The 22,645-nt window shown below is 37.9% G+C and overlaps 1 protein-coding gene and 2 long non-coding RNA genes across 3 annotated transcripts in view; 1 reads left to right on the forward strand and 2 right to left on the reverse strand.

Annotated features, from left to right (window-relative positions):
* Window positions 1–20,727, reverse strand: part of LOC311078743 (uncharacterized protein) — a 66,121-nt gene extending 45,394 nt beyond the window's left edge. The window contains exon 1 of the mRNA XM_084107731.1: window positions 20,624–20,727. Within this exon, the coding sequence (XP_083963857.1) occupies window positions 20,624–20,684 (61 nt within the window). The 5' untranslated portion in view covers window positions 20,685–20,727. The remainder of the gene's footprint in view (window positions 1–20,623) is intronic.
* On the reverse strand, window positions 7,942–9,177 carry LOC311078785. The gene is made up of 3 exons (XR_014605271.1): window positions 8,692–9,177; window positions 8,466–8,546; window positions 7,942–8,354 (listed from the first exon to the last, which is right to left on the reverse strand). It is a non-coding gene; the product is annotated as an uncharacterized lncRNA (long non-coding RNA).
* On the forward strand, window positions 16,865–18,213 carry LOC311078805. Its single transcript, XR_014605279.1, has 2 exons — window positions 16,865–17,204; window positions 17,283–18,213. It is a non-coding gene; the product is annotated as an uncharacterized lncRNA (long non-coding RNA).
* Window positions 20,728–22,645: the final 1,918 nt, after the last annotated feature.

The raw sequence follows: 22,645 nt of genomic DNA on the forward strand, positions 1-22,645 counted from the left end.
ATATATTTAGATTTTTCCTTAAGCATTTATCATCTATAACTTTTCATAAATCCATTATCTTTTGGGATGTGCTTAATCTCTGTAAAAAACAAAAACAAATAATATATATATATATATATATTACTTTTTTATATAACATTTTACTTGCTATTTTTTAGGTGGACCATTTTTAAAGTAATATTATATAAAACGACTACACAGCTGATCGATATGTAATGTTTATTAGAAGGTTGCATCTACACGTATTGTCCAGCAGGGGGGCGCCATCGTTTCACTTTTGATTTATATGTGCATGGGCATCACTCAATAGTCACAAGTTTGGCGATGGGAAAGGATTGTGTATGGTAGCTTGTTCATATGGTTATTGCATATTGCTTATCTGTCTGAATGTATGATATTCATAGATTATAAAATTTGATCAACAAATGTTTATTTTAATAGGTCTTTTATTTTCTAGACTCAAACATTGAGCTGCTCACTTTTCAATCCATTGACCTCTGTAAGTATATATTTAATAATCTTATATATTTATAAATATCTGCATAAATGTACAAAATTAATTTTACAAATTTTGTAAAAAAAAAAAAGTTTTTGTGTACAGTAACAGCAACACAGCCGAACATTATAGATGTCTCGACCACTGGTAAGATAGCCCTATCTTATTACAGTCCGATCTTACAATACCCCCCCAGGATTGTAATTGTTTCGACACTTAACAAAATGTTCCACCACTTTTTCATCTTTTCACAGATTTGTTACAGCTGACTATACAGTCAGAATTGATTGATTTGACACAGAAAGACCCTGAAGAAAACCCCCCAGCTACCAGTCATCCAGCTAGAATCGTTAGTCCTATTTCCACGTCATCAATAAGTTCTGACAGTCCGATGATAAGATGTGTTGATGTGATTGACCTTACGACGGACTCAGACTTACGACGGACTCAGAGTTTTCGCGAACCACCCCGAAAGCGTTGAAATGTATCGGAGTCTATGCTAGCGACTTCACCCAAGCCCGAGCAAAATAACGGTAAATCATACATTTTATTATTATGTTTTATTAATTTTGATTATGAGTTCTGTTTTTGTTATTCTAATCATAATATCGCTTATACATAGCTGTGTTAAACTTTCTGCATTAGTTTTTCATTTGAGTTATGCCATTTCTTATTCTGCACAGATGTACAAGTTGACAATGTGGATGATTTGACAGCGTGGACTGAAACACAGCAGGATCGATGGGATCAGATCTCTTGGGCGAATGATGATTTCGACGAGGATGCTGTGAGAGCTAGACAAACACTGTATCCTTTTCACGATCTGCCGGCTGCTGAAGAAGTAGAAGAAGAAGAAGAAGTGGTTCACCCCATGACTGTGCGGAAAGATCAGCCTTGTTGCGATAGTGCTCTGATACAAGCGCTCATTAAAAGACTTATTGCTCAGGGTGATGAGATTCGGCATAGAACGGTCGCACTACACGCAGAGTACCGTACCCAGATAGAGGTATACTACACACCATGCCGTCGAATAGACGAGGGGTTCAATGCGATTAATGATCGTATGGATGCTCAGCACATTAAGATTCGTGAATTACAGGCTATTTTATATGAACAGCATCAGAGACTCGAAAATTCTATCCACAGATTGCAAGCAGTGGGAGATGAGAACAACGAACAAGTGCTTTTCATATTAAACGATCAACTTAGGGAACGGCGATTAATTGTCAATCTTCTGGGAGTTATGAGCTGCGATGTACGTCGAAGATAGGCTACATCTGTGTATGATATTTTGTATTAATTTTATTTTATTCTATTAGTATTGTGTGGCAAGCACGACGAGGTCGAGGGCCGTGGGAGGATGGCGCGAGGTCGGTGGCGTGATTGATAATGAGCGACACGTGCGCAACGCACCGGTCTCGCATCTCTCACGGAGGAGCGGAAGCATAAAAGGAGGAGCGACGACAGTGAAGATCGAGAGAGGAACAGGCCTGGACTTACGTTGTGTTTTGTTTTATTTTATTGTGACAGCAGTCATCCGTGAGGGGCTGCTGTCTTTTACTTTCGTTTTGTATTTGTTTTATTCTTGTTATTAAAAATGTGTTTGAATGTTAAAAAAAAAAAGAACCTCCTTTTATGCTTCCGCTCCTCGTCATGCTCGCCACATATTGTTTTCAGCATTATGTGGTGTGATTGTAGTAGCTTTCACTTACTTGTATTTTTACAATTTTATACATTTGTGTGTGTTTGATTGGATTTTTATCGTCATAACTGTGAATTCTCAGGGTTTGTGATATTTCATAATTTCAGGTCAATAGAATTTTGTTCTAAATAAAAAATAAAATGGACGTTGGTGAAAAAAATTCCACAGCCGATGCACAATGCTGTCATCCAGACCAAAATCTCTCATACCAGCTACAACAAATGTTTGAAATGCAAATGGGTAGTACCCATAGTTTGTGTGATGGGTTACAACAAATGATAAATATGTATCCGGCAACCTCTTTTAATGTAGAACCATCGTCACAGACTTGTAATTTAGAGCATTTAGAAATAGCTATTGAACAATTCCCCAAATTTAATCGGCTACAGGAAATATTAAACAAATGCAATATACTAATTGTACAAGATGACTATGCATTAAAAAATGACGATGAATCAGCATCTAGCGATGCTTTTTTCCCGCAGGTAATGTCGATATTGATTCCCCATTGTCTATCAATGCTGTTACCCCTACAGATGATGCCATCACTGCGCCCCCGACGGGTAGCAACGCCCCGTCCGATGCAGGTAATGTTGGTACTGATAGATCATCGTATTATAACACGTCAACCCTGATAGACAACGCTGGTACTGATAGGTCGTCGACTAGTAACACTCAGACCCCATGTAAATGGGTATCATATTTTACCTCGACCCCGTTTCAATAGTATCGAATTGCGTAGAAGTATGAATCTGAGGGAAATTAACTCTACATATTTGGTGGCGTATAACATCTTCCTATATGATGCTTAGCGATATTGTAACGTTTTCTAGAGATCTTAGAGGTGATTCTAGTGTTATCAATTTGGCCATGACTGCCCCCAGTCTGAAATCCCTGTTAACATTGCTTTAACAGACGGAAATAATTACGATGTTAATACGCTTCTCGAACAAATTGAGAACATTTTACAGAGCGATGATCAGATATTGTCGGATGAATCTATCGAGATCGAAGCCAATGTGGCTGTGAACAGGAGTGGAGGCAGTCGTCGTCGTAAACTTACTTTCTTGACCCTCAATTACCTGAGAACATGCTAGAAAGACGGGCCGCCGTCATCAGCAACAACGCCGGCTTCGCAATCGACCACGATATAGGACTCGGCGACTTCGAAGCTTTGAACAACTACTTGGTATTAAAAGCGGAATGAGTACCTAAAATAACTAAAAAATAAAAAATCCCTGCCGGACATGAAATACCACCCTGCGACGTTGTAAAATATTGCAAATTATGTAACAGACGATACGACGTCATAGGGTATTGCAAAGGAGACCACCACAAATGCTCTCCAGCACGTATTGCGGTGAAGTTAGGGTTAGTAACGCTGAATAACAAGTGTTTTATACCTCCCATACCCACCAAGGAACTTAACGAGAATTATATTTTCTACGATTTTGAAACTCGTTATGAAAATGGACGACACGTCGCAAATTTTGTATGTGCAATCACCTTTAAAGATGAGAAATTTACAGTGGAAGGTACCGACTGCATCACGCTAGAAAGAGCGATCCGATCGATCAATTAACTGCTGAATTTAACCATCATAGAGTGAAAGTTTTTACAATTTAGACATGTTTTGTCTTGCCAATTTACATATTCAAACAATTTTAAGCGCAGAAGAAGAGGTGAAGATCAGGACTCGCACCCGAAGCACGCGCATGCAGAGAGAGAGAGAGAGAGAGAGAGAGAGAGAGAGAGAGAGAGAGAGAGAGAGAGTGAGAAAGGCGGGTTCAGATAGCGCTGGAACACCGAAATTGCGGATATATGCATTTCAGGAGTAGCATTTCAGTAACAAACCAATTTTCTCAGAACTGCAGAGACTTAAGCCACTTTCAAGAAACGACTGAAACGCTTCTTTTACATCAACACTCGACCCATTAATACTCACACTTACTATTCTATATTACAATAGAGTAAGTTCACCCAAAAATGAAAATGCTGTCATCATTTACTCTTCCTCAAGTTGTTCCAAACCTGTATGACTTTCTTTCTTCTGCTGAACACAAAAGAAGATATTTTGAAGAAAGTCGGTAACCAAATGACTGATGGACCCCATTGACTTCCATAGTAGGAAAAAAAAATACTATGGAAGTCAATGGGGACCAGCAACTGTTTAACCCCCTGAGGTCGGCGGTATCGCTCGCTTTTTTTTATCAGTGTAAAATAAACTCATAAATACTCTGTTGACTTTGATTTTCCATAGGAGTTTCATACATCAATCGATTCTGTTAAATGTGTATTATTTTTGTGTATACTCACAATAAAAACAAAGTGTTGTGCTTTTTGCCAAATAAAGAAAAATAAACGTGATGCGAGTTCTGCCTTCTCTCTGTCAGTTAAGTCCATTCTGAAACGCGTCCGAAAATGAACTGTAACTCAGCGAATACTCAGTCAAACAGGCATACAGACACACAGGCATGAAGCTTGAATTCTCTTCTTTTAAATGAAGTAATTTATATAAAAAACAAATATTCTCATCTTGTGAAATCTGTATTAAAAGAGAGCGATTCCAGTCGAGCTCATTACAGCTGATTATTTGTAATGTGACTCCGCCCACGGAGAGCGCGCGCTATTCAAACGCAAATGTCTGAGGCAATCCGCGCAATCCTGTGAATGCCCCCATATCAGCTCGAGAAACACAAGTTTATTCAGATCATTACTTGTTTACACCGTCTCACAGCGCTGTGAGGTAGTAAGTTTTTTTCCTTCTCACGTGAATCGGGTTTCTGTTTATGAATGAATGAACGGCAGAGATGCGCACTGTTTACCACAGCTCGCAAAAAGACAGTTTAAATTTAAATCGCGTGTGTGAATGAATGATGATGTTTTAGCAAACTGTATTGCTATACTGAGATGTGTAAAAATCGACTGAAATATGTTGAAATAAAATGTAGGCTATTTGTATAAGCAACGTATTAAACTGCAAATTAACATTTATATGCCATAATATTTCATAAAAACAACGTTACAGTCAGGCGAAATATGAAAGACAACATTTTGTTGACTAGATTTGGGTACAGTTTTTACTGTATAATATACTGTAAGATTACACTTGAATTGTTGTTGTAATTGTAACCTTTTTAATAAAAAATATATTTAAAAGGTAGATGTAAACAAACTATTAAAAGGTAAATATAATTTTTTTCTTTAAATAATTTGTATTGTGTTTTATTAGTGACAAATTTGGGGAGAGGATAAATATTCCAAAACTGAAAATACAGTATGAGAATTAACTGCACAATTACTAGACATGTTTACCTTGAATATTATACAATTTGCAAGCACAATTTGTGGAAAAATAAAAAAAAATTGCGATGCTTCCAACTGTGAACCAATTTGGTAGTGTATATATATATATATATATATATGTGTGTGTGTGTGTGTGTGTGTGTGTGCATATATATATGTATGTGTATATATATATATATATATATATATATATATACATATATATATATATACACAGTGAGGAAAATAAGTATTTGAACACCCTGCTATTTTGCAAGTTCTCCCACTTAGAAATCATGGAGGGGTCTGAAATTGTCTAAAATCGTAGGTGCATGTCCACTGTGAGAGACATAATCTAAAAAAAAAAATCCAGAAATCACAATGTATGATTTTTTAACTATTTATTTGTATGATACAGTTCTTCTCTAGATCAGTCAAGTTTCTGGGCTGTCGCTGAGAAACACAGAGTTTGAGCTCCCTCCAAAGATTCTCTATTGGGTTTAGGTCTGGAGACTGGCTAGGCCACGCCAGAACCTTGATATGCTTCTTACAGAGCCACTCCTTGGTTATCCTGGCTGTGTGCTTCGGGTTATTGTCATGTTGGAAGATCCAGCCTCGACCCATCTTCAATGCTCTAACTGAGGGAAGGAGGTTGTTCCCCAAAATCTCGCAATACATGGTCCCGGTCATCCTCTCCTTAATACAGTGCAGTCGCCCTGTCCCATGTGCAGAAAAACACCCCCAAAGCATGATGCTACCACCCCCATGCTTCACAGTAGGGATGGTGTTCTTGGGATGGTACTCATCATTCTTCTTCCTCCAAACACGTTTAGTGGAATTATGACCAAAAAGTTCTATTTTGGTCTCATCTGACCACATGACTTTCTCCCATGACTCCTCTGGATCATCCAAATGGTCATTGGCAAACTTAAGACGGGCCTTGACATGTGCTGGTTTAAGCAGGGGAACCTTCCGTGCCATGCATGATTTCAAACCATGACGTCTTAGTGTATTACCAACAGTAACCTTGGAAATGGTGGTCCCAGCTCTTTTCAGGTCATTGACCAGCTCCTCCCGTGTAGTTCTGGGCTGATTTCTCACCTTTCTTAGGATCATTGAGACCCCACGAGGTGAGATCTTGCATGGAGCCCCAGTCCGAGGGAGATTGATCATGTTTAGCTTCTTCCATTTTCTAATGATTGCTCCAACAGTGGACCTTTTTTCACCAAGCTGCTTGGCAATTTCCCCGTAGCCCTTTCCAGCCTTGTGGAGGTGTACAATTTTGTCTCTAGTGTCTTTGGACAGCTCTTTGGTCTTGGCCATGTTAGTAGTTGGATTCTTACTGATTGTATGGGGTGGACAGGTGTCTTTATGCAGCTAACGACCTCAAACAGGTGCATCTAATTTAGGATAATAAATGGAGTGGAGGTGGACATTTTAAAGGCAGACTAACAGGTCTTTGAGGGTCAGAATTCTAGCTGATAGACAGGTGTTCAAATACTTATTTGCCGCTGTATCATACAAATAAATAGTTAAAAAATCATATATTGTGATTTCTGGATTTTTTTTGTTTTGATTATGTCTCTCACAGTGGACATGCACCTACGATGACAATTTCAGACCCCTCCATGATTTCCAAGTGGGAGAACTTGCAAAATAGCAGGGTGTTCAAATACTTATTTTCCTCACTGTATATATATATATATATATATATATATATATAAGCTCGTATATTTAAGTTAGCTATAGGTGACACACCTGAATGAATGGCTCATTAAGTATGCAGGGGCATTGTCTCATCAGGTGTGAACCACTAAATATGCATGATCGTTTACGCCCCATCCGCATATTGCCTTTCCAAACTAAAAGTGTTTCACAAAACTAAAATCAATGTATCGTTTTATGTGAATGATTAGGCAGGATGATTTTCACATCATTTTGAAGAAAAAACTCTAGGCGACGACATCCAGTCAAAAGTCTTATTGACACATATTTAGTATGTGTTTTGTGGCCTTATTTCAGAAACTTTCATTTTTAGTTTTTTCAATAACCATGCATAAACATTATTCTCTCAAAAATGAAAACATGTACATACATGTGGCTCACATATTATGGTAGTCCTGTTTGTGCTAAATAGAGTGTAATTTTTTTTTGCCATTGATATGTTTTGATAAGCAACTGAAAAAAGCACAAATGTCAGGGCATGTCAGAACATCTCAAGGACCCCAAAAACACCCCAGACCTCTGAGGGTTAATACTCACACTTACTATTCTATATTACAATACATTACGAGCTCATGAGGGGGAATCACCATATTTGAAACAAACATTTACATTTACATTTATCCATTTGGCAGACGCTTTTATCCAAAGCGACTTACATTGCATTTCAAGATACACATTCACATTCTTATCAGTTCTTGAAACATCTCAGGAAAGGAGACATACAGTATTAAACACAATTGCAGAGGTTTTATTAAGAAAATTAGCATTAATCATTCAAAATGTAGAAAAAAGATGCTAAAAACAGGAATGAACAGACAAGATCCAAGAATCACCAAATCAGCTCCATCACACAGAACAGAGAGAGATTATACAGTCTGAGTCTGTCCATTACTGTATTAATATTATATTTAAAGCAGTTTACATATGAAGCACAAGAAAATTTAATCTAAACTTGGTGTCACTATTTCTTCATTATGATCAGAGTTTTTCTCTGTTTTCTGAGAAGAAGAAAATAAAACAATGAACAATCCTCTGTAAGTTTTTGTTATTGTCAATATTGCTGCAGATTTGCTCTAAACTCATCAGTATTTTATTCTAATATTGTCGGCATCTCTATTTCCTCTGGGTGCTTCGAGTCCTTCCTCCCTGCAAAATAAAAGCATTGACTGACCTCTCGTATGTGTTTTTATCATGATTGCAGATTGTTCTAGATCAGATGAGTGTGAATCATCAGATTGTGTGCGGCTCAAAACTCACCAGCTCTTCTTGCACAGATGATCTGAAGAAGAATCACAGTAGGAGCAGCAAACACTGCGATCTCAACAATAATCGCAATCACTGCAGGAAACATGAGAGGAAGAAGAGAAACTGTACATGACTGAAGTCAAGGGTATTCAACTATCAACAGTTATTGATGAAGCTTTTACAGACTGACTGATAGTTTAATGTTATAAAGCTGTCAGTATAAATGAACGTGTCGTACCTCTGTATAATGATCCAGCAGTCACACAGACTAAAGTTTCTCCTGGATCTGTGGATCACGTCTGTTAGTTCAGTTCAACACATAATGCCACATATACACAACATCATCATCACATAATACTCGAGCTTCACACAGGATTTTCATTTTAGCGGGGCTCAGCTCCCAATGAGTGTATGTAGTGTTGTCAAAAGACCCGGTACTTCGGTACCAAGTTGGTACTAAAAAAATTAAACCGTTATGGTACCAGCTTTTCTTAAGTACCGGTGGTACCGAAGTACCGGATTAATCCGGTTCTTGATGCGCAGTCCAAAAGGTACACAGTTGTGTCCTCTTCATAAAAACACTGAGACATGGCGACCGGCGGCGCTACTGATGCGGTGGCTCTGAATCCACTCGTCGACAAGAAAGGAGGAAAGAGCCACATAACTAGGGTTGGGTATCGTTTCATTTTTAGCGATTCTGCTTATCGAATCTGGTTCTTATCGATTCTTGTTTCCGATTTCAATATTTTTTGGAGGGAGAAAAAAGGGCAAATACTTGAAGAATAAATATTTCTACCTTTTATTCTTGCCCATTTTAAGCAATAACCAATAAAATGGCTAAAGTGAAAGGAGTCTCTTCATATAAAGGTGTTGATTACATTATTACTCCAGCAGTAGGTGGCAAAAATCGACTGTTTTTTTCATTGAATTATTTATTGAAGAAGTTTATTCAAAAACGGTGAATCATTCATTCATCAAACAAGTAGGCTATTTATGAGACACTGAATTAATTAGTGTTTGAATTAATTATTCAAACTAGTTTTTTTTTAAAAATAGACTATTAGACTAAACATGTTATTCTGAGTAGTTGTCTGATGTATGTAATCTCCATTTTAAACAAAACAAAAATGATTTTAAGCCACATAGATTCCTGAATTAGGGACCGTTCACATATCGCGTCTAAAAATGCATGGAAAAGCACGGCCGCGCCGCTTTCTCCTTCTTTCCACAAGCGCTTGCGCTCCCGTGGCGTCTGTCGTTGCTATCCAACCAATCATTTACTAGGCTACTAGATATATTTATGGAGATGAGAAATCTATGTATGAGAAATCAGCTATGATCAGCTGTTCAGCCGAGCTTTTGAGGTTACAGAAAGGTCGGTTGTTTTTTGTCACTTGACCTGCGCACCGCTTGCGCCATTCTGAAAAGTTGAGATGTTTTCATCTCGCCGAGGTATAGGCGCGCCTGCAAAAACGAGCGCCACGTACCGTATGCTCGTCGCGCCCACGGCGCTTCTATTATGAACATGCTTGCCGCGCGCCTACATTTGAAATAACGGATAGTCAGGAATCGATAAGAGGAATCGTAATGCGTGCGTCTTATCGAATACCCGGTTTTTGGAAATTTGTTACCGGTTCTAAAATGGAACTGGTTCTCAGTATCAGCAAAGAATTTATTTCTAGCCCTTGCATTAGCTTTACTACTAGATATATTTATGGAGATGAAAAATAAAAAGCCGCCCTGTACAGCTATGATCAGCGGTAGTTTTACGAGCACAGTATCAGTATCGGTGCATCCCTATTTATGTCATTCATATCAGTCCGTCAGAAAAGCAGTTCTAGGCTTATTCTTGGCTGGATAACTCTTAGCAGGTTTAAAAAGCACTTTTAAAATTAAATATGAACACAGTGTTCAAACAAAACACGATATACACTTTAATATATGTAAATTTAATCTAAATTAAGCTTTGGTACCGAAATTGGTACAGAGAACCGTGGATTTTCACTGGTATTGGTACCGAATACTGAAATTTTGGTACCGTGACAACACTAAGTGTATGATTTAAAAACGGTAACACTTTAGTTTAGGTTCTAATTTTCACTATTAACTAGTTGCTTATTAACATGCATATTACTAGGATATCAGTTGTTTATTAGTATAAGGCAGAGTCTTATAATCACTGAGGTCCCAAATGTGAGGCAGTTCGGGGGGTTCGGTTTAGATTTCTCTGATCTACATATGTGCAGTTTAAGATGTTTTGAAGGCCAAAAAATTGGATAACAACAGCTTTAAAATCATTTCAGTGTGAAGTAGATTATTCTCTCTCCTCATCTCCATCACTCTCTTTTTCTCTTTGTTTTTCTCTTGCCCTGTCTCTTCCCCTCTGTAATAAATGTTGGAACTGGAGAACAAATGATTATGAATTCTTCTGATAAATCTCCAGAAATGGTATATATTAAACACTATCTGCTTTGAATGTAACGGATGGAGATGACCCAGAAATAAGAAATGTTAATGTAACAGACAAGGTTGAGATTTTTATGGATGATCTTATAGTTGAACACCTCCGGAGGGACAACGCAAAGAGAGCTCTCGAGACGGAGAAGAAGGAGAGAAAGGCACTGGAGAAGATCTTCCACTAACGCTCAACTCCCTAAGAACGGACTGATTCATCGTGCACAGCAGTTAATAAAGATTATCAGACGAGTCGGACGATTAAATAAGAAAATAATCCACATTGAGAACAGTTTTATGGTTGAAAATGAAATAGATGGCTCAAAAGAAGATGTGTTGAATTTGCAGGACAAGCTCAAATTACTTAAAGCCTAGTTTGAACTTGACCTGCAAACTTAAGGGTTATTGTTAGAGGTGTGTGTGTGTGTGTGTGTGTGTAGGTGTAGGTGTAGGTGTAGGTGGGTGTGGGTGGGTGTGGGTGTGTGTGTGGGTGGGTGTGTGTGGGGGTGTGTGTGTGTGTGTGTGTGTGTGTGTGTGTGTGGGTGTGTGGGTGTGTGGGTGGGTGTGTGGGTGGGTGGGTGGGTGTGTGGACTAGGGAACAGGACTCAGGAACAGAACAAACAACATTACAAAGTCAAGAACCCACCAACACTGAAACAAGACACAGGGTTTAAATACAGAGGCAAACAAGCTAAACAAGATAACAAGGGGGCGTGGCTAATCAGAACCACCTGGAGACTAATAAACAAGAAAAACTACAAGGGACTACAAAACATGGCACAGGACAGGAGATGACAAAAGTCCACACAAGACAAGGGGAACACAAGACAGGAATCATGACAATTTGCCTCAGATATAGAAAATGTGTGAAACTAGAGAAAGGTCAAAAGGGCTGTGATAGAAAAACGGTTTTGTGTGTGTGTGCTGCATAAAATAGGTATGAAAATAAAATAGATATTTTGAATATGTGCTTCTGCAAGCGTATGTTAATGAAGGACTAAGATAAGTCCAAAGTTTGACCTTATAAGGGAATCGGCTGTACTATAATGACAGCCCATAGTTAGAAGGCGCCTAGAACAGGGTTGGGTTAAAAAGCCTTGAGTGTTTTTTTTTTTTTTTACTTTTAAGTGTTTATGTTATTTTTGCCTTTGGAATTTTTTGTCTTTGTATTATTCTGAATCATTTCTAAATAAAAATAAATCATCATGTTGTGGTGATTCGTAAAATGTTTTAAGCAAGTCTAAGAGTAATTTTCCCCTATCAATAATTCATGATTTTTGTAATTAAAAGTGACGAGTGTATGTTGTTACACTAGATTATTGACATAATTTAATCAATAACATTATTATTTTATGGGACTCTTATTTTGAAAACATTTGTTTTGGAAGTTGCACAGTTGTCAATGGTCATGTGATCATAAACTTAATTTGCGTTGTTTTCAATCCTTCTTACATGTATATTTCTTTTTTTTTTGTATTGTTTTTGGTTTCACTATTGATACATATTTCTGCACTAAATTAAGGAAGCACTATTACGTAAGCTTCGTCATGCGTGAGGGTAATGCTGATGCAATTTGCGTGCGCTCTCTCTCTTTTGCTGGATGTCGTGACGAGATGTACGTTTTTATCTGCTCCTCAGAGAAGTATGTAAATGTGCTTTATTGAGTGTTGTATAGGGATTTTCTGTATGTAATGAGTTTATTTGTTGTCTTTTCTGTTATGAGGGATCAATAATCTGGGTTATAAATGTTATAAGAGTATGTTTGATCGAAGTAGGAAACTGAGTAATGGCCGCTGTTACACGTGCGGTATGCTTGTGAGTTGAGAACGATATATTTTTCGTTAAAACATTTACAGTTGAATTTAATATGAGTTATACATTTGTAATTGTGTAAAGTTGTATTTGTTTATTTTGAAGGATCCATGCAATGTTCAAATGTATTTTCTGTATATGAATTTACATTGAGATATCATGTGTTGATTGACAGGCACGGCTAGACCAGAAATGCCAATTACCTGTGATTGTGATCGTGTCTGTTATTTCTTTTGACACAGGTATGTAGATGGATCATTTGCTATTGTTAGTTTTCTATATTTCTTATTTTTCTTTCTTTTATTATTATTGAATTTATTTCTATAATTGTTAAATGCTCTCTCTTTCGCTGGATGTCGTGACGAGAGGCACGGCTAGACCAGAAATGCCAATTACCTGTGATTGTGATCAAGTCTGTTATTTCTTTTGACACAGACACAGTGAGGCTGAGAGTAAAGAAAAAGTATACATCAAAAGTACATCATTGTGTGGGATATCTTTCTTTAAAATCAAACACAACGCAGAAGAAAACCCACTACATAAATATGAATATTGGCAAACGCCCAGTGCAACCGAATTCAAGATTGAGCTGGTTAGAGGCTCCGCCGAGGACCCTGAATCCACATCTTACATCTTTAATCTACAGGTAAGGCAGTGTTTCCCCTACCATTTTATAAGGGGGGCGCCCCGGCCTCCTAACGGCTCCCCCCGCCCCCCTTGAAGTCAAGTAAATTTGATTTGATTTTCTTTATAGCGCCAGATTACAATTTGTTATTTTATTAAAAAAACTAAATAGCCCTTAAGTAATATGTTATTTATCTTATTTCCACGATGGCATGTCTTTTCTGTCTGTGTTTGCGCGTTTACAATTATCCCAATGAGTGCGCAAGCGCGCACACTCACACACAAACAAACACTTGCGTCAAATACAGATGAGCACTAGCGGACAGAGAGCGCGCGGCGGGAAATATGTCGCTGAACTGAAGGCAACACTCGCTCTCCTGCTCCAAGTCTACCCCCGTTTCACACATATTTCGTTTGCAGTGCGTGTGCGGTGAGTATTTTTTTCCGTACCCATGTTTACAGAGCTTTCACACTGCACGCGGATGCAGTCCGTCGATGATCGATCCATTCCAGTTGCGGTGCGTATACAGCAGTGCAGCGATCGTTTCCGCACCGCGTCTACTTTTGCCGTTTATATACTGTCTATGATTTCTGCTGTGCTGCAAACGCTGAATTAAAGTGACAGCGCATGTTTCGTGGTCAAAATTAACACAGATTGACCTGAAAATGTAGTAATTTCACCATAAGTGCGATTAATTAAATAAAATGTAGTAATCTCACCATAAATTTATTTAATTAAATACTACTTTTTTCACTTTAAGACCGGGGTAAAGCAAGGAAAACTACAATTTACCTCAACAAGGCGACATAATGACATTCGTGGAGGTGGAAAAACAAGTTCTTTGTGACATGCAAGATTTATTGTATTAAAATTTAAATGCAAAAGATTTTAATATAAATACATGGTTAAATATTTTACCACTTGCTTGAGCAACTTAATATATAATTATATAGAAGTAATGCATTGAATAATACATTGTTTAAAATGTGTTTAAACGTGAACGCGCGTTCACAGCAGTGCTGCGTCTGACAGGATTATTCTCTCCAATAAATGCATCATAGAAATAAAAACTTCTCACAAAAAAAGCCCATTTAAAATTTGTTTGTCATATAAATGTATTAACTAACATTAACGAACAATGAATGAGCAATATATTTGTTAGTATTTATAAATCTTTTTTTAGTTGTTAGTTAAAAAATAAAACTATTTAAGCTCTGGTCCATTAATATTAACAAATACTTCTATAAATTTAACAAAGGTTATTTGCAAAAGTCAATTTTAAAAAGATTTAAATATGTTTTTTTTTGTTTTTTTAAAGAGATATCTTGTTAACATTTTTTTTTTTTAACATTTGTGTTTTATGTTAACTTTTACAAAGCATTACCCTCCCAGACAACCAATTAATGTGACACATAGATAGATAGATAGATAGATAGATAGATAGATAGATAGATAGATAGATAGATAGATAGTGTCTGTGTCAATTTTCCACAACCATAGGAATTCCATATAGGAATGCACCGCAATATGTCAGATTTAAATCTATTAGCCTACTCCATAACAAACCAAAATATGGTACAACTAATTGGAATACCTTTACCAATCACCACAAGGTTCACTCGTCACACGTGTGATCCAAATACATCAAGAAAGACGATAGAATAAAGCAGTGAATCAGATCGATGCACGCACAGCAACATGGAGCTCTTCTGTACAGTGGAAATGCTTCTCTGGTCGCGCGCACGCATCCAAAACCAGTGAATAGTATCGCGAGAAGCGAGAGATTTCTTAAAGGGGCCACGAACATTTTTAATACAAAATAGAAACAATGTATATTTATACTACTTGGCCACATTTTGTTTCTACACCATGTTTAGGCTATTGTATTATGGCCTATACTGCTTTCATATTCTCATTCCATTCATATAAGGCCTACTATCCACTTAAAAAAATAAGTTTCAGGACATTTTATCTTTTTTTTCTTATAATTCGCTCCATCCGTATTTTTTATGTTTTAATTCTAGATGTATATTCATGTAAATTCGGCATAACTTTGACGTGTTTTAATGGGCGCGCGCACTGAACATTCGAGTAGCATTTAAACAGGAGCGGAGGGAGTTACCATGGAAACGGGGCAACTCAACTGACAAGCTGCAAAAACTCTGTCTCACTGTTGTTTTCACGGCTTTCAAGCAAGTTTATTCCCTAAAGTTACACAAATAATACACACAACTGTTCCTGACACTTTCTTAATGCTTCTGTTGAATATTTCGTTTACAGAAATGGTTTAGTGTCTTCGAAAAAGTCTGTTAGCATCTTAGCCGTTAGGCTAGCTATACCCACATAGCAACATTGTGACGTCCCTGATCCGGCCCACGTCTGGCACATGTGGAAAGATGATCTGGCCCACATGCAGTGTGGAATGACGGCCCTTGGGCGGACCGCTCCTGTTTGCCAGATCTGGGCCACAAGCAGGCCATAGCAATGCCACATGTCAGCCAAGAGCAAAGAAATAAACCAGAACTGGACCTTATTTGAGCCACAAAACCTGTGTATATTAAATATGGAGTCACCTCAGCCTTAATAAGCCTGTTAACAAGCAGAATCACTGAATGAAAGAAGAGAACAGAAAAAGAGACGAGCAGAAACACAAGAACTACAACTGACTTCAGACACAGCCTTAGATGAAATCAACTGAAGAGAAAAAAAGACATTAAATCTGTGAAGATCTCAGCAGAGGAGGATTAAACAACTCCACAAACAGCATTACCAGCTTCACTTATTACTATTTTGCAAACAGGAGCGGATCTGGCAAACAGGAGCGTCAATTATGACGTCACAATGTTGCTATCTGGGATATGACGTGATAGTTTGTCCCAAAGCTTGTCTACTCTTCTGCTACACACTCAAAAGTATCTACTTTTTCCTCACAAAAAGAGTACAGACAGAAACAAAATGTTGGCAGAGATAACTATTTTTCTTTAAGGTCAAAAATATATATTTTTTAAAGATATTTAAATCAGTTTATCTCATATTGGGGTCATAAGACACCCAGACTTGATGAATAACTGAAGGTTTATATGTTAAACTTGTTGTCGAGCATTACGAGTGTACGGCTTATTTTGTGTTCCTCTCTTTTTTTGTATATTTGTTTTGTTCACTTTTACATGTATGATTTTTGATCATTTTGTGACTGGATGAGCAGTATTTTATGTCTGTTTGGTGTTTTTCATGGATCTACAGTGAATGCGCTGCATGGATGAGCTCAACATATCGTCTTCATGTGACGCTTTCTGGGAGAATCGAGTGAAAGAACCGGAGTGTTATATGAACACACTACTCTCACTGTTTATACTAAACATGTCCTAGAATATGCATAAGTACGCTAATTGGGACACACCATAAAAGTCCATGAAATGAAACTAAAACAACAACTCAATGTGACAATCATACTGTAGAATATGACAGTCATATTTTGATGAGTTAACACTGAAGATAACTCTAGCATTATGCACTGAAAAGCACTTGTAGTGGGACGTATTGTGGCGCTGTAATTAGACTAATGTGAATGGGGTAGTGCAGGTCCAATTACGAGCAGTGTGGGACAGTATAAAAGAACATGTAGTTACCTCCTGCGTGTGCCTGGCGTTTGAGCGTCGCGTCATTGCCCGTGGGACCGCCCCTTGTTTCTGCAGCGCTTCCGCTTTGAGGTAGGTGCATTTGAGCTAGGTCGTAAAAACAGATGTGGGATTTTGTGTAAACGCTTGTTTTGTTTATAGCTGCGTGGATGGCCCGCGGCTGTTGGCGGCTCCGGCTCTCACGTTACATGCCTCTTGCAGTCCCGTGTCATATGCTTTGAGGTAACCTTATGTGTGTGCGTTGGCTGCTTGGTTAGTACCCAGGTATGTGATTTGTCGTAATGACTGTGTGATTCATAGCTGCGTGGATGGCCCGCGGTTTGAGTTTTGAGTGGCTGCTGCTCTCCCTTTGCATTCCCGTGCTTCGGGGATGTTGTGTCCTGTTCCTGTGGATGGGCGATGGGTTTATGAATTAAAGGTACGTGAAACGCTCACTTTGTATAGCGCTCATTTTTTTATATGTTGTAAGTATATGTTTATGTTTGTATTTTAAAAGAGAATATATGTTCTGAGACGCCTGGTGGGCAACGCTGATTTGACGCTGCTGCTTTCATATCTCAAGATTATCTCGATAACAAACTTTCTTCCAACACACGTGTGTGTGTGTGTGTGCGTATGTGATTAACCACTCTAAACGATGAGTGTCTTCCACACTATACATTCAAATTTTGCAGTATTTTCATTTATAATTGTTTGTGTGTATTGAGTGATCTGATTTGTTTATTTTGAGTTTTGCAGTGTTGTATTTATTTTGATTTGTGAGTTCCTTCAAGAGGTGCTGGTAGAAGGTCAGTGAGTAATACCCAATGCCAGCACCAAACATTGACTTTCATATTTTCATTTTCTGTAGTATTTTCTTGTTTGTTGATCTAACTGTTTATTATTTGTGCATGTTTTGAGTGAGGGTGTTGTATATTGAGACCATAAATATTTTCACACTCTTGTTACAGGAGCTGAGGCTTTGGGGCAGACCACTAGTAGGCCCGTACGTGGTGGTAGAGAGCTTGTCACAGAGTGCTGTGTGATTATTTATTGACTTTATTGCAGTGTGTGTGCTGTTACTTGTACACGGGGTGTTGAGAGTGATATTGAAGCCTTGGGCGTGTGTCTGCCATCAAGCCTCGGCCTCCTTCGGATTATGGTCTCTCCTGCATGTGTCTGTTGATGATTCTCAGCTTTTATATATTTTAAAAATGATTGTATTTAAATAAAAACTTTTGTATTATTGGTATCCACGTCTCTAGCCCCTTCTTGCTAATTACGTTCCTGTGTATCTTTTACAAATTCTTAGTAGTAACATCTATATTTCCCTATTAAATAGGGTGGCGTAGTCATGTGACGCTAGAGGCAGTGTTTCTATATTTGCCCCAAGCACATTAGTCTAATTACAGCGCCACAATACGTCCCACTACACACTGATGTGAGAAAGACAGTGATGTACCTTTAGAAACGTGTGTGTTTCTAGTTGAGGGATCCTGAGAGTGTGTGATGTGGACTGGATTCACTGCTGTCGTTGAATCAGCTTGAGCTGTGAAGATGAATGTTAGTTCAGATCATTAATACTGTACAATATGACCATCATATTTTAACTTTGATCATCACATTACATAAGAAGTGAATATTTTTGCTGTCAAGTTTCAATTCCTTTATTATTTCCAGCATCATGTTTTGGACTGTTACTTCACTGCAGTTCATTAGTTTGAAGCAATGCTTTGAGTTACTCTTCTGTGAGAGTCAAAGAAGCTTTTGTTCCCTCAGTTTGTTCTGGTTCAGTGATACTGATAGACCTTAGTGTTACTGACATTATGAGGGTCTTCTAACACTGTTTTCCTACTGAATACTTGACAGTGTATCTGACTGAGGTCTCGAGTTGATTTCTGCGAGTAAGCTGACATCTCCACTCTCTGTTGTCATCTTCATTCAGGAGTGTTGTAGTCAGAGTGATGATGATACAGCGATATTGATCTGATGATGATAATATCTGATATCTGGAGTCTGTCTTCAGATCAACACCAGCCTGATTCACCCACAACAGCTCAACTCCCTCAGAACTGACCAAATAATCACAGTCGTCTGAATACAACTGACAGGAGAGAGTCACAGAGCGGCCTGGACTGATCTCAGTCTGTGAGGATGAAGCTGATGATGATGATGGAGACACTGAAACTGAACACAAGACACAAATCACAGACTCTTCAATCATCATCAGAGTTTAAAGGGAGAATTTTAAATTTACCACATAATCATAAACTTACCATGAAGAACATGCAGAGAAACATGTTCATCAGTTCCTTGTTGTCTGTCATTCACATATTGTCTGCAGCTGTAATATCCATAATCTTCTCCTGTGACGTTCTTGATGTTCAGAGAGCAGTCAGACTCCAGACTCAGTCTCTCATGTCTCTGTGTCTTTATTCTTTATCCCTCCAGCAATCAGTTCAACTGCTGCTGAATGACTGTTAGAGTAGGTCCATGTAGTTGATTTGCAGTCAGAAAGAGCATTATTACAGGACAGACGCACATTTTCACCAGAACTGATGAACACATGATCCTCCACTCCACTGGTTCCTGAAACACAGTATATATCAGTGATCATTATGATATATATTAATAAATTAAACATACCAGCATAAAAAGCAGAAGTTTTAAATCATAGTATTTTCCTGACTTAAAGCAAACAACACACTCTCCAGAATAAACTATTAGTCTTTATCAGAGAGCTGTTCAAATCACTGACACACTCTTAATATGAAGATAATTCTTCATCATCAGATGTTTGAGTGACACTATGTCCAGTATCAGGAATAATACAGTATGATCTGTGTGTATCAATACACAACTCTGAGATCACAACGTGAATGTGTGCAAGAATAAACTGAGCATGTTCAAATGAACTCTTTCCAGACTAATTCCACTAAATGTTGTAAGGGTGGATTTCCTGCAAGACTGACGAATGACTAAAGAAACATTGTCAGCAAGATGGTAGAAAACTGTACATTTCTTGTCTATTCCACCCACTGCCACTTATACCAACGACGGAAATAAGCGCAGTTACAATAGATTAATATGTGTGAGAGCGTTGCTATAGAGAGTGACAATATTGTATTGCAATAGATAGCACTATTATACTATATAGCAAGTCAATACCAAATCAAAACTAGTTAGCACATTATTTGTAATTGAAAGGGTTTATTGACAACATGGTTATAATTATACTTAAAATAGTTCAAAATAGATGTATAAGATGATAATAACTTATACCATTAATTGTACCCAGCATATATGTAAAATGTTACCAGAGAGAGAGAGAGAGAGAGAGTAGAGATTAGTTACAATCTTCTTTTATCCTTTCCCTGACCATGTGACTAAAACCCAAATGTGAGACGTTCAAACTGACCAATCAAATAATTACAACTTCCCCCACCGTACTAAATGTGTGACAATTCATCAACCCCTGAAGTACACACATCTTGGCCTACAGTGATCATTATCAGCCCCTCTGTGCCTTTAGGAACTACAAATGGTCATTGTGGTAGAAAGAGGGGGTGGAAAACAGTAAAGCAAACGTCTTTGTTCATTTCAAATATCTTGGATTATTTTCAATCCTACAATGTCTTTAGAGAAAATACAGATTTCTTTACCTGTGAGAAGTGAAGAGAGAATGATCAGTCCCAGCAGACACAGATCACACTTATCAGCCATTTTCGGTTTCAGTCAGTCTTTCTCTTCATTATATATATTTACAGCTCTTTCTCTTCATTACAGCTCCTCCTCTTCATTATATATAGTTACAGCTCTTTCTATACACATCACCAGCACCTCCTGTGGTTGGTAACTTCCTCTCATCTGATCAAATGAGTGAACACACTGTCTCACACACATCTGCTCTGAACAGTTTATTGGCTACTTTTGCACATGCGAGAATTACTTCTTTATTTTAGCAGTTTCCAGCATGACATTAAAATCTAGAAATAAAACAATTGCATTATTAGTAAAACAATTAGTTTGCTACTGAAAAGGTTTCCTCTATCCATGACTAACTTGTAGAAAATTAATTCTAAAACAGTTTTGAAGGTATTTTGAAATGATTAACGTCAGCTCCAGTTTGGTGAAACAGAAAGTATTTGCACACACTTCATGAGCGTCTGTAAAGCAGATATTAAATGTCTTCAGGAAGAGTTTCTACACATGGATTATAATGTTCTGCTTTACTCTCTCCAGCCCTGAGAAATAGATCCGTTTATTGATTCTGTATTTATTGTTGCCTCTAAGTAGTGATGGTGAAATGAAGCTTTGTGAAGCACTGGGGCTTTCCCCTTGAATGTATAGTAAAATGGTTCATTACTGGAAGCTTTTCAACACGTTGCACACTAACGACATCTTGTGGTCAAAAGGTGGAAAAGCTGACTTTCTGTCCCAGAAGACACATCCATTTTTTATTTTTATTGTTTCATTTAATAAATCTCTTTGTGCTCTGTAAACCACAAAGCAATACAATTAATCCTCATAATTCATGTGTTAGTGTTGATGTAGTTCTTACACAATGTATGAACAAACAACTGTATGAATGAATTTATGAAAAAAATAATAATAAATGGGACTACTTAACTTGTACAGAAACAGTTCTTATGAATCTGCTTTGATCTACAAATGCAGCCTTATTCACATAAACTTTAGCCTCAGTCCTAATCCTACGAGTTCATAGGCAAGGCTCATGTAGGCATATATAATCAAAATAAAAGAACATTATTGTGGAATAGTGAAGTGCTTGTGAACTGGGTAGTGAAAGTGTGTGTGAACTGGGGAGCTGACATTTTATTTTGTGGGTATTTAATAAATTAAAGTTTTTTTTATTATTATTAAGGAACAGGACTTGTTCAACAGTTTGAGGGCTAAGTCTGTTTCTTTTTTTATTTACTACTACCGAAGGGCATGACACACGAAACCTGCTCAAGGGGTTCACGCTATTTCTGAATCTGAACACGAAGCAGTCACGTGACTGTGTGTGGAAACGAAGCTTCAGACATCACAGATCACGTGGTTATGGCAAAACAAATCAAGCTCGATACACTGCTTCAGTGTGAGATGTTTCGTGTTGTTGATACAAGCTTCGAAGCCTCTGTGCCGAACGTCACATCACTACCCCTAAGTGAAGTTCGGATAGTACTATCTTTTAAGGGATCCCTGTTTGTCTTGTTTGTAGGCTGTTTCCCCCACGCTTGTGTGTGGGTGCTGTATATTGAGTGAGAGGTAGGTCAGAATGATTTTCATTTAGTTTGAAATTTGTGACTTGCTTTTAACAATTTTTAGGGATTTGTTTTCGGCTGATTAGATCTCCCTGATGGTCGTGGGGCTGGTGGACGTATGTTAGTGACCATTGAAAATGGCGCTGTGGTGCTATTCAACCCATCAGAGCAGGGGTCACCAAACTTTTTTCTCTGGGGGCCACATTATCGTTCCTGACTGTGATGGGGGGGCCGGGTCAGCTATATAACATAGAATTGTATGACCCAGACCAAAATGACCACCAGCAGGCCTCATTGTGTAGTAGATGTTACTAGCCTGGCACAGCCATCCCCACTACTATATCCACACTACTATATCAACACTTGATTCCTGGCACATATTTATTTATCTTTACTAGTGGTTTGCAAAAGTTGTAA

This window comes from Abramis brama (genome assembly GCF_963993115.1).
Source record: "Abramis brama genome assembly, chromosome: 1".
NCBI classification, from domain to species: Eukaryota; Metazoa; Chordata; class Actinopteri; order Cypriniformes; family Leuciscidae; genus Abramis; species Abramis brama.